This window comes from Rutilus rutilus (assembly GCF_951802725.1).
Source record: "Rutilus rutilus genome assembly, chromosome: 25".
In the NCBI taxonomy this organism is placed as follows: domain Eukaryota; kingdom Metazoa; phylum Chordata; class Actinopteri; order Cypriniformes; family Leuciscidae; genus Rutilus; species Rutilus rutilus.
In genome coordinates, this window is record NC_140229.1 from 18,729,521 (window position 1) to 18,747,222 (window position 17,702).

Genomic DNA, 17,702 nt, shown 5'->3' on the forward strand with positions numbered 1-17,702 from the left:
ACCAAGCCCCCAGTAGATTAGAGCAAATCGGGTAAAGCGGTTGAAAATGCCCATTGTGGTTTGAAAACGGCCCACTGATTGAGAAACTCCCACTAGTGTTCTGCAGAGATACATTCCTGAATGATCTTGTGCTCATCAACTACAAATCACTGTTAGTTCAATGTCACTGTCTTCACCCATGTGTGCCGTTGACTTTAATCAAAATTTCAATGCTGATCCAACACACTTTAAACATTGAAATTTCAGTCTCAACCAAAATGATGGTTTGGATCAAAACTCAACATTATATCAATGTTACCATGCTGTCTGGGTCAGTTTCTTTAGGTATTTTTAAAGAGGTGGTTGATTATTTTACTTTTTTAACTTTAGTTAGTGTGCAATGTTGCTGTTTGAGCATAAACAACATCTGCAAAGTTACAATGCTCAAAGTTCAAAGCAAAGGGAGATATTTGATTTTAAAGAATTGCTTTTTAAGGACTACAACAAACGGCTGGTAGGGACTACACGGCATTCCTCCAGGGTTAGTGACGTCGCCAACCCTAGAATTTACATACACCCCGCCGCGGAACACGATTTATAGATTATCAAGACAGAATATGCTAATCAATGACTAGAAGATAACTACACATAAGCTACATAAATTCATCAACTAACCATTCAGAAATGTCCTGTTGCAATCTACATGTCACTTTTTCTTCAGTCTCTCCATCATTGTCTGAATCCGGTTTGAACATAAAAGGCTAAAATTTTCAGTGCATGTCCATGTGAGTGTAAGCTCTTGAAGCTCTGCCCCCTGTGCTGGGAGCAGCAGCTCATTTGCATTTAAAGGAACAGACACAAAACGGTGCGTTTTTGCTCACCCTCAAAAAGTGATCGATTTTAACATGCTGTATAAAAATATCTGTGGGGTATTTTGAGCTGAAACTTCACATACACACTCTGGGGACATCAGACTTGTTTTACATCTTGTGAAAAGGGCATTATACCACCCCTTTAAGGGAACACACATTTGAGTATGTGGTGGTTTGTCTTATGCATTTGCAAGTGTCTGACTAATCATCTTTAATTGTGGAGAAGTCATTCATTTCAAGAAAAATATGCTGTTTTAATAAATGGTAATTGATTTTTAGCTAAGCTCTGCCTACTTTGGTGATCGTTGCTAATTCAGATAAGCTTAGCAGAACAACCCATAGGAATGAATTGGATATTTATGTCAACGATGTGATTTTCAGTCAAATTTGCTTATAAATTGGTAAAAATATAAACTGGATATTATTCTTAAGGGGTCTGGAATGAATTGTCACATTGCAAATTTTTAATTTAAGTGCTGCTTTTCTTTAAATAAAATCTTAAATTACACAGTAGCCTGATTAAATACTGTAGAGCCTATGAAGAAGAATCAAGGCAATTGTTTCTCACAGTCAAAAGAAATACAAAAAAGAGAAAAACCTGATTAACAGCAATTTCTAGTGATAACTTTAGTGATTCCTTATGTTTCTACAATACATTTATTATGGTAATGTAAATGCTTTAGTTAATTTGAACACCACAGTGACATTAATCAATATGTAAATAATATTACCTTTTTAGTACATTCATTTAAATGTAGCAAATGTACAGTCATGTGAAAAGAAAGGACACCCTTTAGAATTTTGTGGTTTTACGTATCAGAACATAATAAAAAAAACTTCTGGTCCTTAGCAGGTCTTGAAATTAGGTAAATACAACCTCAGATGAACAACAACAAATGACATATTACATTGTGTCATTATTTATTTAACAAAAATAAAGCCAAAATGGAAAAGCCATGGGTGACATACTAATTACACCATAATTTAATAGCTAGTAGTGCCACTTTTAGCAGCAGTAAGTTGAAAGAATCGTTTTCTATATGACTTTATCAGTCTCTCACATCGTTGTGGCAGAATTTTGTCCTGCTCTTCTTCACAACGTTGCTTGAGGTTTGTGGTTATGTGTTTATGCACAGCTCTCTTATGGTTGAGGTCGGGTTGAGGTCTGGACACTGACTGGGCCATTACAACACCTTGATTCTTTTCTTTTTCAGCCATTCTGTTGATTTGCTGGTGTGCTTAGGATCATTCTCTTGTTCCATTGAAAGAGTTCCAATTTCGGCCAAGCTTTAGCTGTCGGACAGATGGCCTCACATTTGACTCTAGAATACTTTTATATATAGAGGAGTTAATGGTCAACTCAATGACTGCAAGGCGCCCTGGTCCTGTGGCTGCATAACAAGCCAAAAATCATCATCCCTCCATCAGCATGATGGACAGTTGGAATGAGGTGTTTGTGCTGATATGCTGTGTTTGGTTTTCTCCTAACTTGGTGCTATGCATTATGGCCAAACATCTCCGCTTTGGTCTCGTCTGTCTAAAAGACATTGTTCCTGAAGTCTTGTGGTTTGTTCAGATGCAACTTTCCAAACCTAAGCCATGCTGCCATGTTCTTTTTAGAGAGAAGAAGCTTTCTCCTGGCAGCCCTTCCAAACATGCCATACTTGTCCCGTCTTTTTCTAATGCTACTGCCACAAACTTTAACATTTAACACGTTAATTGAGGTCTGTAGAGTCTGAGATGTAGCTCTTGAGTTTTTTGCAGTTTCTCTGAGCATTGCACCGTCTGACCCTGGGGTGAATTTGCTGGGACCAGGGAAGCAGGGAAGATTGGCCACTGTCTTGAATGTTTTCCACTTGTGAATTATCTTCCTTACTGTAGAATAATGGACTTCAAATTGTTTGGAAATGGCTGTATAACCCTTCCCAGATTGATGGTCGGTAACAATAGCTTTTCTAAGATCATTGCTGGTGTCTTTCCTGCTTGCCATTGTTTTAACACACACCTTGAGGCTCCAGACCAGCAAACTGCAAAAGCGTCTGCTACTTACACTCTTAATTTCTATGGAAGCTGTAAGGAGGTACTTAGTTGGTCACACATGGCTTCTCCATTTTGGCCTAGTTTTTGCTAAATAAATAATGCCACAGTGTAATATGTCATGTTGTTGTTCTGAGGTTGTATTTACCTAATAGGCGCAGAACGCACATACTAGTTGGCAGTCACCTTTAGTCATTTTGTGTTCAAGCACAGCTTTTTGACTGAGACACAGTCAACGCAAGGCGACAACTTTTAATCACACGAATAACACTAAAAACAATACAATTACAAATTATTATTATTACTGATAGTAATATCACTAAAATTATATAGGCCTAATAACTGTTTTAGGTCCATTTAGGAAATGCAGCTTCAAACGCTGACTTAAAAAACTTGTTTAACAAGTTCTTATTTTTTTCACTGTCATTAAAGTATGGTCCATTAGAGACATATTTAACCAGTAAATGAAGATTAACCGTTATTAGCTTTTGTTAAGGTAGATTGATCGTCCTCTCTGAGAGAATGCGCCGTTAATGCAGCAACAGATGCTCAGTCAGTTTTTGCTTTCACTTTCAGGAAATAAGTGAGCGCGTTTACGTTCACATTCTTAACCCGATTATGCTGAATAAGCTGACAATGCATGTGGACATGTAAATGCGTTTACCCGTTTTCCTTTATTGGAGTAAAGTCATAAAAGGCTTAAGCATAAACCGATTGACACAGCTCGATTTTTGCCCCTTACCCCTGTTTCTCCCAGCGTGTAAACACATTAACATGCATTCTTTGGGCTTATTGAAGTGCACATATGTGATAGGCTATATGACAGGAAAATGTCCCTACTGTGCATTTACGTGTATCCAGACAGAGTGAGCTTTTCACAGGAGCTATAGGGAGGAGGAAAACTCCAACTCTTTATTGACCCAAGAAACTTTAAAAATGTGTTTTCATCTCGTGCAGAAGTCCTACAATAAAAATGCTGCATCTGTAACGGCATGAGAGGATATGTGTCCATAAATTTCCCGCTGACATGTTGAAATACTCTTTCGTTTTTTTTAATGCTTTATTTAGCATCACAACAGACATAATAAATGGAATACTCAAAGTCAGATACATGAATGATTAGGCTATGTTTTTACCTCACAACCGGGAAATGACCTGATTTGTTAATATACACTCCACCTTTGCTAGCAAAATAGAAAAAGATTATCATATATAAAGCAATTTTTTTTACTCAAATTCAATGTTGAGTAAAGAAATAAGCAAAGAAATAAGTAACTTAATGGTCAAATAAGTAAGTGAGCCAGATCGTGACAGAAGAACCGACCGAACAAAATGGATTATGCAGTTATGTTCTCTGCCTTAGACTTTCTTTGCTGGACTATTCTGTTCATTTCTGCACACTAGCCCAACGGACTGCTTTCGATGACGGGACTCTGAAATCATTATTCTGGATGGGGGCTAATTACTACTTGCCGCATGATTTACCAGATATGACGGAGGGAGGCCATTTTCCGCTGTCTGGAAAGTGAGCACCCCCAATTCACAGCAACACTCGCATCTACAACCCCAGAGCCCAGCCCACAACCACCCTGCGACACAGAGCGACAGCCGGAGTTTACGACAGACGGAGTGCCAGTGCCTGCCGCAATGGAGCTGCTGACACAAGGAGAAGTGGACGTGCTTACCATCGCACCGGAGCCTGAGCCCGGGTCATCGGACCTGCCGAGCGAGCCCATGACAGAGGGGATATTAGAGGAGTTCGAGGGAATAGAAGAGTTCCCTGGCCACAACCTCGTCGCAGTGTGTGAATGCATACTGGACTGGGAGATAGATAAGTTGGTCCCACCCTCCTCTTCCATCACCAGTTCTAGTTCCAGCCCTGCCCTCATCGTCTTCTGTCTGCCCTATTGTTCACCCGTCACCTCCTCACTGCGTCAGGGATTCACCTGGGGCTTCCAATGAGCCATCCTCGACCAGGTTGGGGGATTCCCTGGAACTTCTCCGCCGCCACTGCTCTCTCCCTCGGCTCCACCATCGATTATCGGGTCCGCAACGTCATCGGGCTCCCTCGACCTGCCAGCTTCACCTGAGTCAGACATAGCCTGCTCTTCGCCATGGACTTGCGAGCCTGTCGCTATGCTCAGGCTCTCCACCCCTGCGGCTCAGTCTGGCTCCGCCCTTCCTCAGGCTCCATGTCAGTCCTCAGTTGCACCAGCTCTGCTGCAACCCTCCGGGTCTCCATTTCCACCATGGAGAATCGTCATGACAGCTCTGTTGCAGCCGCCGATGCCCACGGTGTCGCACAGGTCCATCAACCTGAGCCCAGGACTCTTTCCCCATCGGCAACGTCCCTGTCGTCCCTCCCCCATGGAGGCGTTGGATGCTGTACCACCATGGCTCCTCCCTCCAGCAACGTCACCATGGGGCACTACCTGGCTGGCCATCTGGGGTTCATCCAGTTCATCCACCTCAATGGCTACTACCACCTCCTGTTCCTCCATGGCCATTCCTACCATCATCTCCTTCCTGGTTTAGGCTATCAGCCTGCCTGTCTTTCGCCAGCCCTACGTCTACTCCTCGTCCGCCTCCGAAGCCGCCTCCTTCTCCGCATCATGGCACGAGGCCACGCCTTCTCGAGGGGGGTGTAATGTAACAGTCATGTTCTTTTAGTTTTGTTTTCATTGACTTTTAGTTTGTATTCTTTAGTTCCTGTTTTCCCATGTCTCAGTTTCCCGCCATCATCAATTACCATGGACACCCATCTCACCAGCTGTCATTCATCATGTTCGTTAGCTCTGTGTATTTAGTTCCTCATTGTTCTCTGTTTCCTGTCGGTTCTCGTTAACGCACTAGCTAAGTTTGGTTATGTATGCATTCTGCTATTAAAGCCTGTTTATTCTTATTTCGTCTTCACCGTGTTCCTGTTGAAGCCATGCTGAGCCAGATCGTGACAGTAAAAATAAGGCTGCTAAGTTTTTTTTTTTTTTTTTTGAAAGACCTACTAATTTTGATGGTTCAGTGTTTAATTAGGGGGTTCATACTCAAAATTGACTTCCTAACCAGTATGATACTCTTTCAAATGTACTCAATTCCACCAACACTTGATACATTATGTGATCATGTACGGCCCGGGATACAGAGATAGGCCCAGTATCCCAGTGCCCTTATATTGAACAAGCAGTTTAAAAATGAATGGATGAAAAATTGACAGTGAAAACATTTCAGGGTCTTGAATGGATCCAAATGCCAAAGCTCTCAGTTTGTTGCTTCTGTTCTCACTGAATGAGTCAGCATGTGAATATAACACACATTGTCCAAAATCAGGCATGAAACCTGTTAAGACCTGCTAGAGTTCATCACCTCTGTGCAAGCTCCCTCTATGACTTTGACAAGCCTCCATGTGACACTCGCCACAGGCGTCAAGTGAAATGGAAATCTCTGCAGCCACCTCTATTCCTAGTTGGCCATAGCTGAGAACCAGTCCTCCACTGTGCCTAAAAAGCACAATTTCACAAAAGAAATGGGAATTTATTCCCCCTGAGAGGTAAAAAGGCGACATAGACTGTACAGAAGGCGTAATGGAGATTGACAAACGGGCACATTGGTTTGACAGCCATCAGCTTCAACAGAATGTTAACATTTTACCACCTTGGTGCAAAAGCGGTGTCTGGCCACTTTAGCACTCTAAGTGAAAAAGGAGAATAGCCTTAAGCTACTCCTTGACCTGTGGATGGAGAGGGCAGGAGAGAATTATAGGACTACTGATGGCAAGGCCTTTTTTGCAATGAGCTGCTACTGAGAAAGGAAATATATAGGACTACTGATGGCAAGGCCTTTTTTACAATGACCTGCTACTGAGAAAGGAAATATACTATCTTTTCAACTCAGAGAGTCCTGAGATGTCTTGTGTTGGGCTTATGGGTGCATTGTGGAATGCAAAGGTGCATCAACTCAGAAAACCTCCAGATGGTGTTTAATCTATATAAAACTAAAATAGCGTTAGATCTTATCAAATAGTGATTATCAAATCAAAGGCTGCTGTGCCGTGTGAGTGAAAACCGGCACTGTGTTCATTTGCATGCGTGTAGCTGTTTTTAGAGCAGCTCGGTTCACAGTAATGCAATAAATGGCATCTCTGCAAGTGAGTTTAACATGCATTTGCAAACACAATGTGTGCTAGGTTTACTATTTATTAAACTCATTATTGCGGTGCGTTGTGGGATTAAATAAGTGCACTCGATGACGTCCACTATGGTTTTGAACACCACTACAAATGGCTGTCCCCTCAAATAGTGTCCTATTTAAGGGAATAGGAGGCTATTTCGAACAAAGCTGCAGTCTATGGGTGCTTCTCATTTCTAATGTGTGCATCCTCGCTTCCTTAGTACGTGCGTCAGGTTTCTCAACAAGAAAGACTTCTGCATAGGATAGACCTGTGCATCCTCGCTCAGCTCCTCTGGAAGCCTCCTGTTCCTCGGGGTGCAATTAGAAAATTGAGATGTCCTTCAAGATGGCTTTCTTTGATCAGTTTCCGGGTCACAGGCTGGAGGACGGAGGAGCGAGGAAATGAGGAAGCATCACTTTGAGTATTGAGAAGAACCCTATTTTTTTTTTTCTGCTCTTTATGTTGTGCTGGACAGTTGTCTTAGACTTATATTGACACCTAGTGGTGTGGAGACAGCATCGGTGTTTAGTATTCAGCTGACTGTATCAAGCTAATTGTTAACTGTAATTGTGTTATTCATATTTTCATAGAAAGGTGATGCATACTACCAATAGAGCTGTTTGAGATGCCAAAACCTTCTAATAAAATCTTATACATAAGTTATTCACAAGTTAACATGCTTGGATTGTTTAAGGGTTTTGCTTCAACTACCTTCAAAAATCCACAAGAGCATTTAAGAACATTCAACATTAACCAAGATGCCAGCAGGGTATTTCGTGAAGAAAGGCTACAGGGCTCTAATGGTGAATAATGAATAATTGTTCATTAAATGTAGTCTAATCCACACAGAATTCATTAAGGTGACCTTATTAAAAGTGAGAAATAGGGGGTTGTAGGGAGTTTATGATAATGTGAAGCTGCATTAATATAAAAGTAACCTGCTCAGTGAGAAGAGAAACAAGATGACTTTGTGCCAAATGTTGTCTGCCAGACTTCTAAATGTTTTGTTAGTGTCAATGCAAAAGGCACCTGCATAATGAATGTGTCTCTTTTAAGAAATAAAGGACAAGCTACATCAAACCACAGAGTGTAAATGTTTCTCAGATCATTTATTAGCCCGAAATTAGATTTCACATTGACGCTGACTGCTGCAAAATGTTAATTGTTGTCTTGTTTTTTCAGGACTGGGCAAAGGAGGAATATAGTGGAGGCTGTCCTGTGAATGTAATGACCCCCGGGATGTTAACGTATTACCACCCCAGTCTTCGAAAGCCCTTCGGCAGGTAAACCAATCCACTACACTGGCCAAATCCCTTCATGTTCAACAAAGCCTATTTCAATCCCTCATTTCACCACTTCCTCTGTTCTACAAGGAATAGTACACACAAAGATGAAAATTCTGTCATTATGTGCTCACCCTCTTATCGTTCCAAACCCATTGTTATTTAGCCTTCAGACTTTGAATACTGAACATGAGTCATATAGTTTACTTTTATGGTCTTGGAGTGAAAAAACTTGATCAATAAACTCATTTTGGTTCATTTTACTTGTGATCAGGTCTTAGTCCACTTTCTATTTTTTGTGCCACAACCACATAATAATAATAATAATAATAATAATTATTATTATTATTTAGTTCATTTCTGTTATTAATAATAACAGTGGTCCTGGCACCAAACAAATTGTAATAGTATTAGAATAAATAATAACAGCGGTCCCAGTAGGGTTGTTAAAAGTACCGGTACTTCGGTACCAGGTCGGAACTGAAATAAAAAAATGTGAAAAAAACTGCATCACAGACATAGCTGTTGAGTGTGTGAACGCAGTGGCCACTCAACCATTCAAAACCTTTTGTTCACAGCGCAATTTAGTTCTGCACGCTTGCAAAGCCTTTCATTATTACCAACAAAGTGTAAACACAATATAAATAAGAGATTCATTGAGCCGTGTAGGCAGCTTTTTCGAGTTTCTGCAGGACTGTAAATCTCAGTAAGCAGGCGCTGAACATAGCCTAAGTTATTGAAAGCTTCAGTGATTATAAAGGGAGGGCTTTTTGCTCGCTTTTTGCTTATAACCCATACACATTTGAATTAAAGTTTTGTTTTTCATGCTGCTCAGTACACTGCACAGTTTCTGGATTTACAACTGTATTTAAATGCTCGATCTGATACTGCATGTCAAAATGCATTAAGTCTTAGAGTGTGAATGCAAACTCTTTGTCCTTGATTTTATTACTAATTTTTCACTTGATCTTTTTAGAAGCAGTATTTACTTATAAACATTTGAATGCTACATGCTGTTTAAATGTATTATTTACTCATTTCATTTCTTTTTTTTTCAAATAGATAAATAAAATAGTAAAATAGTTCCCACTATTTCTGCTATGGGACGGAAATTGGTACTGAGAATCGTGACATTTTACTGGTATTTGTACCGACTAATGGAATTTTGGTACTGTGATAATCCTAGATCCTAGTACCAAAACATATTGTGGTACTATTAGAATATTTAATAATAATAATATTAATAATAATAACAGCCTTTATTAATTTCTGTTATTAATTAAAAAAAAACTGTGGTCCAGGCACCAAAACAGATTGTAATATTAATTTAATTGAATGTATTATTATTATTATTTATATGTATTTATGATATTATTCAATATTATTTGAAATAATAATTTTGTAATAATAATGTTTAATAATAACCGTATTTAATCGTTATTTTTTTCCACTTTTTTGTCCTTGTATGTACATGCATATTGTAAAGAGGATTATGAAAATTCTTCAAAACTTCATTTTTGCAAAAAAAAAAAAAAAAAAAAAACAGCATACAGGTTGGGAAAGACACGAAGAATAGTAAATAGTGACTATGTTCATTTTTGGGTGAACTATTTAATTGGAGATCTCATTGACTTTAGACACAGACATTAGCTGCAGATAAAGATAAAAGTGAGAGTAGTACATAAATGCCCATTTTACCTTGAAGTGCAAATGCTACCCGGTTGCATGACTTGCATGATGTCAAAAGGACAGTGCTCTCAGGGGAAACCGTCTCAAAAGCTATTTGAAATGGGCCGGTTAAGCGATTGACAGGGCTGAACTAATGCTCGCCCAAGGAGAACGTACAGAAAGAGAGTGCAAGAGAGAAAGCGAGAGCGTGCGGTGGCTGGAATCGAGGGGAAATTTCCATAATAGAATTAAATCCATAGGGAGAGGAATGAGTTCATCATGTAAAGGTGGTTGAGGCATGTACAGACTTCCCATTCTTTCTGGTACCTGTGCGGGCAATGAGACGTTTTTCTGAAAGAGGGCTGTAATCTGTCCTTGACCCACTTTGGGTTTTCCCGGCGAGATCTTGAAGCTCTTGATCTCTCAGATGCTACAAGACTCTTTCATGCATTAAATCTCCGTCCATTCTTTCTAGCTACAGAAGTTATTCATATTAGATGTGAATAATTAAAAGGACTAAAATATGAATTAACAACTGGTACACTTGCACACAATTCTAAAATATCCCGAGACAGCCTGCTCTGAGTTTTGGCACAGCACAAGGGCAGTCGTTCTTAAATTGTGGTGCACGACAAGATTCTGTAAAATTTTAAAGGCCCTGATATACTTCAAGAGAAATCAAAGAGCAAACTTGTGTAACGTCATTTCAAACTAAATAAATGCGCGAGAGAGAGAGAGAGAGAGATGACCAAAGTTGTGGCAAGGTACTTGGATGTTCTGATTTTGATTGAAGGTGATACTTGGCCAGAAAAGTTTGAAAACCGCAGAACCGTTAGATTTATGCTGGCTGCTTTTGATGCAGTATTTCCAGAGTTAGAAGAGCATCTCTTGCCTTCCATAGATGGTGGAATAGAAAACAAACCGCTTTCATGTCTTTGAAGTGATTCGCATATACAAAGAGCATAGGTGAAAACACTGTGGGTAAGGGATATACCTAAGGGTTTTATTCAAGTCCACACATCTATAATGCATAAAGAATAAACAGTGTGGTGGATGGGAAATGGTCTTGCATGGGGAATATGTTGTTGAATGCAGCAATAAGCATTTTTGAGAACCCAATTAAAAGTTATTTCTGTTAAATTCACAACAGACACGAATGTGTGCATTATCTGCTGGAGGTTGACTGAGTTGTTTTATATGTGCATAAATTAACCATCCCATGGAGTTACCAGAACTGTCAGATTAGATATTAACTTTTTTAGTAAATAGCTTTTGCTTTTGTTCCTCTTTTGTAAGTCGCTACGGATAAAAATGTATCTGTTGAATGCATAAATGTAATTCTGTCAGGACCACTATCATTAAAGATGCTTGACAGTTACCTAACAGTTTGGATTGGGCGAGAACTCCCTGCCCATCCATGCAGCATGGACCATGGATAAGAGCAGGGAGAGCAGTGATAATCCCCTCAGGATAAACAGAACAGAACCAACATGAATGTATTGCAGATATAATTAATGTTCAATAATTTAATGTTCAACTTAACTCAAGAAAAAGGAGTCTGATTAGAAGAGGAATATCAGAATGCTAAGTCCTGACGGGATGGGGTGGAGCTGGGGATGGATGAGGGTAATTAGCTCCTGAGCAACACGATAATGCTGATGATAATACTGAATGGGCCTTATATATAGGGATCAGTGATGCGCGGGTCAATGTATAAACAACCCGCACCCGACCGACGTTTTCAATTAACCCGCCCGCAACTCGGACCGCAAAAAAAGAAAATATTGTACTCGACCCGCTTCCTGACCCGCATTTTTTTAAAGTAGTAAATGCTCATCGTAGCGTCATTGGGCCATAGACGTGTGTATAAGGCTGCGAATAAGGGCTGCCTCCGACTAATTTAGTTTTTTCTAGTCGACTAGTAGTTGTTCATTCGTGGACAAATCGCCCCTTTATATTAATTTAATTACTTAACCCTCTGGGGTCTGAGCTGTTTTCTGGGCCCTGGAGGTGTTCTGACATGCTCTGACATTTGTGCTTATTTCTGTTACTTGTGACATTTTCATGGCTAAAGTCTAATTACACTGTATTCAGCACAAACTCTGCTACAATAATTTATCAACAGCATGTGTGTAAAAGTTTGTAGTTTTGAGATAATGACATTTATGCGTGGTTTGTGAAAATACAAAAAAAAATTCTCACTGAAATAAGGTCATGAAACCCATACTGATTATTTCTTAACAAGACTTTTGAAAATTGTATGACGTAGCCTAGAATATTTGCTCTAAAACTATGTGAAAATCACCCTGACTGCTCATTCAGAGAAGACAATATATTGATTTAAAATTTTTACGACGTGTTTTGTGTGAAAAAGCAATATGCGAAGGGGCGGATCATCTCATTAGTATGTAAGGCTTTTTACACCTGAGAAAGACAAAGACACACCCTAATGGCCCTATTAGGAGCTTATCAGGGCCCATCATTCTGACCAACCTTGCACAAAGAATGAGGAGATTAAAAAAAGAATGGCTTTTAAAATTGTTTGGATTTATTTACAACATAATCCAAAGATACACAACAAAAAAAAAACACTTATTGATAACAATGATCCAAAGAAAGAGACCTTTGTGCCATTCCTAAAAACATTGTACATACCTTTCATTTCCAAGGTGTTTGATTTTCACTTTACCATGTTCATGTACAGAGACATGTACTGTGAATGTTGAAGTCAGCAGGACTCAGTGGCATCTGGGCCCTGAAAAAAAAGAAAAAAAGAAAAAAGTGAACATACTGATATCAAGAGAAAGGCCTGCACGATTTTGGGAATACATTTGAGATTTTTCTGGTTAAAATTGCTTTTTAAAATTCACAGAATACACACACACTCACACAAATGTTTCCAACAATATATTATATAATGAACACAGGTTTGTTGTGCCTTGTAGGTATAGGCTATGCGCAGTGCTGCATAAAATAATAACAATATAGCAGCCTATATACATTTTCAAAAAGATTTCAGTAACAACTAAGCTAGAGAAAAATATATTGATTATCATGTTACTTCAAATGTTTCCATTCGTTATGATGATATGAAATGAGATAATAGTAAAACATGAAGCCGTTTGGAGCGTTTTGCTTTTCCAAAATATGATGCATTCAAACGCGATCGCGTTTAAAAATATGATACATTCAAACGCGATCGCGCTCAAATATAATTATGGTTAGGCCTACCATATACATATCTACGTTTGAGCAGATATCCACAAACACAGTAACAGTAAACACGGGTCTAAATATTATAATATTCACCATATATCTAGCAACAGTTCAACTGCAATGTGAAATTTATGCAACAATAACAAACTAATATGTAAGAATTTCTTACCTTATCTTTCTTGTCTTGAAATCGCATTCTTCTTCTGGGGTAAAGCCAATGTAAACTCACGTCTTTCAAACTCGACGAAAAGCAGAGACTGATGAAGTGTTTTGTTTTTGAGGTAACGAGCGCGTTCGCGTTCCATGTGGAGATTTGCATGTGAATATCTTTTGCGCGAGTAGGCGTGGCCAAATTAAAAATAATTAGGAAGCGTTTGAGAAGCTGGACATCTTGTTGGTTTTATACAAATTACTTAAACAGAAAATATTTGTTTTCAGTTTGAATCCGATCATTTAAAAGTACACACTTAAATGTTTATAAAGGTATATGGCTCATAAATGTGTGACAAGTATTCGCTGAGTTTTGTTTCAGTTTATAGACGTGCTCAAGAAAAAAAAGTTCACCGCGACGGAGAGGCAGAACGCACACCCTGTTTATTTTCTTTATGTTTCAAAAGCACAATGTTTTGATTTGATTGTAAGTGGACACATACAAAAGTAGAAATATCACAGATTCTTTTTTTATATTTATTTTTTCTGTATGACCATAAATGACGGAGTAATTTAAGTTTAAAGTGCTACAATGTAAAAAAAGTCCAGCAAAACGCGGGGGCGCGTTTGCCGACCTCAGAGGGTTAAATAGGCTGTAGCCTACAGGATAATAAGCGCTATGACCGCACGCATAAAGCTTGCCACAAAGAACCGGTTAAAGTAATGATTATGAATCTAAATTAAATAAATGTATTTAGATTATGTGTCTAAATTAGCAAGGAGACATTCAATTGTTTAGTAATAAACTGGTGTTTTCTGTGTCGCTGCAAAGATGAAGTTGACGATGCGGACTCGCCATGAACGCCAGAGAGAAATGCACATTTCATATGGATTACATAATCAGAGAGTAGCCTATTTATTTTGGTTTGAATATTTTTGTTTAAAAGTAGACATTTCAAGCTTTCTGTAATATATAGCCTATATTTCTCAAAACTGTGAGGCACAAGCTGAGTTTCGGCGCCCTCCAGTTCACATGCAATGCAAGTGATCGCGCCGGCGCCTTATTACATTGTCTGCTATATATTTGCTTCTTATTTATTAAATACGGGCAATTGATTGATAAAACATTGATCAAAATTGAGATACAATTTATACAAAACGAAAATCTTTTAAAAAGAGTTTTCTATAAAACAAAACGTAATGAAGTGGTCAAAATCATGTTTTACCAAAAACAGCGCCGTTGCTAGGAGGGCGCCAGCGCCTCTGCCTTTCAGCGCCTCTGCCTCGCGAGTGGATGATAGCCCTGAAGACGCACTGATATACCTTTAATGGTAGTATACCTTTAGTTAAGTTATACCTTAAGAGTCTTCGTAGCGCGCTAAGAGACAATGTTATCGGAAAACGCAGCCCAGTTATGATGCGTAATGGAGATTCCAAAGTGCTCTTCTTTGGTCAGAACCATGGAGAGCGGTCGCGGATAGGTCTGTCCTATGCACCGAAACTTGTAACAATGCAACAAAATATTTAAAGAGCATCAAGCTATTAAAATCTATCTGGATAAGGTTTTTTTTTTATTTAAGGCCCACCCACAATTGGTCTGGCCCATCCAAAACTGGAATCCTGGCGCCGTGCCTGGTTGGTCGTGCCAGTTTTGTGGCTATCAAATGTGTAAATAGCATCGCAAGAAGTACACATGACAAAGCCAGCACTTTGGTCATCATCTTTCATTATTTCGGCAAATGTCTCCCACACTTTGCTCTTTCTATTTGTGTATTTGCGGAGCTTCCACTCCCCAGTCTTCACCTTTTCTCTTGCCGCCTCCATCTCTACCTGCAGACTGAGCTCGTGCATCATCTTCGCGCCAGTTATTCAGCCAATAAAGTGTAGGCCTATGTATTTCATAGAAAATTGTGTCTAGTACTATATAAATTACAAAGGTTTAATTGGCATCTTTATTTCAAACGACACAACCGACCGCGACCCGAATATCATTAAAAATATTTTTGGATGACTCGTAACCGCGGTTAACCGCTCATTTTGGATCAACCCGCAGTGTATAGCAGACCTATTCCGCCAAGACCAAATACATTAACATTGCCATATCCATTACCATGCCAATCTCTCAGAGAGTTGTCATGACAGAAATATATACAGTGTATGTGAGTGTGTATAAAATGATTATGTTTTTAATGGATTGACAGTTCTAGAGGTTACACATAAGCATCTGTTGTAAAGATTCAATATTTTTGTGGAGTTTATAATAGACACCGTAGTGGAGGCCTTTGAATGCTCAATTACATACTAGAGTGAAGAGTCATGACTGCTATTAGCACAAACTTCGATTTAGGTAACTAATTATTAGCCATTATTCATTTTGACAGTCATCAACCGTGAATACAAAGTCTTTATATTTCCAGTCACCTTGACATTTTCCACATCCCTTAATACTCAGTCATACTGGTTTACAGTCACCATGACATCAAAATTGACAAATCTTTTTTTTTTCTTTTTTTTTTACTGAATGTTGCAGTGCTTATTATAAATGATTAATCTGTGCACATCATCAAATGCACTTAAAGAATACAGAAAGTATTAACACCTTAAAATGTCTATTCATTTTCTGTCTCTTTTGTCAGGATTCATTGGGCAGGCACAGAGACGGCCACCCAATGGTGTGGATACATTAGCGGGGCAATTCAGTCCGGTCAGCGGGCGGCTATGGAGGTCCTGGCTCAGATGTGTCCTTCTTCTCTGTCCCGGGAGGAGCTGGACGCAGTGCAAGCTTCCCTGAAACACAGTGACCCAAGAAAGGAGTCAAAGTGCAAGTCGTCCAAGTCTTACTGCCTCCTCGGTGTGGTAATGACAGCAGCTGCACTGGTGACCGCCTACCTGTTGGCCAAACCAGAACTAGGATTGAAATGGATCTAAAGTGAATTGTTTCTTGACATGTATTTAATTAGTAGTTGTGCCTTAAAATACATTCTAGTCAACATGACGCATTTTACGTCCATAATGGGAAGTATTTCAAAGTGAAACATGATTTTTAGTGAGGAAAAAAAGGGCGGGACTTGATTGTATATTTATTGGAAATTGATTGGTCCATGAAAATATACTATAATAGAAAAGAGTGTTGCATACCAGAATAGAAAAATAAGAGGGCATAGAAATGCAGATACACAGCAAGTGTGTGCTGAAATTGTGTGTGTGTGTGTGTGTGTGGAAGAAAGACCAGGAATGTGAATTAAGAATGTAAAAATGGTCTGTTGTTTAATTTAAGTATCAGTATTTTAAAAAATAGAACAACATTACAGTATAATCACTCATTGTTGTATGTTGCACTTAATCATATTTCCAGATTTGAATTTCCAAGATATAAACCAACGTTCGGTGCCTCGTCATGAAATTGCGTGGCATAATGTGTTATGTGGAGGAAATATGAAACATCAAAGCACAGAAGTGAAGCAAACACATTGTGAGCTATAAATGTATTTTTGTCAAGCACTTTGAGTGCCTCTCTTTCTTTCAGCCCCATGAGAATCTCAATTGTTATCATGAGAATAAAGCATGTCGGACACTCATGTCAAGGCCTCTTTGAACACGTTAAACGAGTGTAATGGCTCTCGTCGTGCATAAATGCACAATGCCACATCATTTTAGATAATGACAATAGAATAGGCAATGAAATTGTCAAACTATAATGGATTGAACTGTAACCAAACATGTTTAAAAATGTGTACATATTTATTAATAATGTATTAACATTCCATATAATATCCCAGAAACAGTATCATTGTACAATATCAGTATTTACAATCTTGACACTAATATTCACTCTGTATACTTCACCTACAATATTTCATACAGCCTGTAGGTGAATTACCACGTAATTACATTTACAATGTAAACAATGTAAAACAATACAATTGTATTCCAAGCTTGAATCAAAGCTTTTGAAATAATAATTTAGTATACAGAATTATCCATTTTTTAGGTGATACTGCATGTAGAGACTGTTAATTGTTAGTTTGGTCACACTTTATATATGTGTTTAATTTAGCTTCAGAAACAAATTGGTCTTGTATGTGGTAACATAACTGCACAATAAAGCATTTAATCTATATTTGTTTTAATGATTGTTATTCCTCTTCTAAAAGAAACATATCGATATCTTGCTGTCTCGTTTTTTTTCTCGTCATATGTATATCTGTCAAGAGTTTTTTAAGTTAAAATCAGTCAACTATAATCTTGATATGTCTTTTTTGTTTTATCATAAAATATTGTTAAGAAAAATGTTATGAACATTTTCATCTGTAATTTTGTGGACTAAATGAA

At 38.6% G+C, this 17,702-nt stretch overlaps 1 protein-coding gene across 1 annotated transcript in view; it reads left to right on the forward strand.

Annotated features, from left to right (window-relative positions):
- Nucleotides 1–16,871, forward strand: part of LOC311285537 (putative flavin-containing monoamine oxidase A) — a 60,638-nt gene extending 43,767 nt beyond the window's left edge. The window contains exons 11-12 of the mRNA XM_084401210.1: nucleotides 8,236–8,336; nucleotides 16,007–16,871. Coding sequence (XP_084257336.1) covers nucleotides 8,236–8,336; nucleotides 16,007–16,298 — 393 coding nt within the window. The 3' untranslated portion in view covers nucleotides 16,299–16,871. The remainder of the gene's footprint in view (nucleotides 1–8,235; nucleotides 8,337–16,006) is intronic.
- Nucleotides 16,872–17,702: the final 831 nt, after the last annotated feature.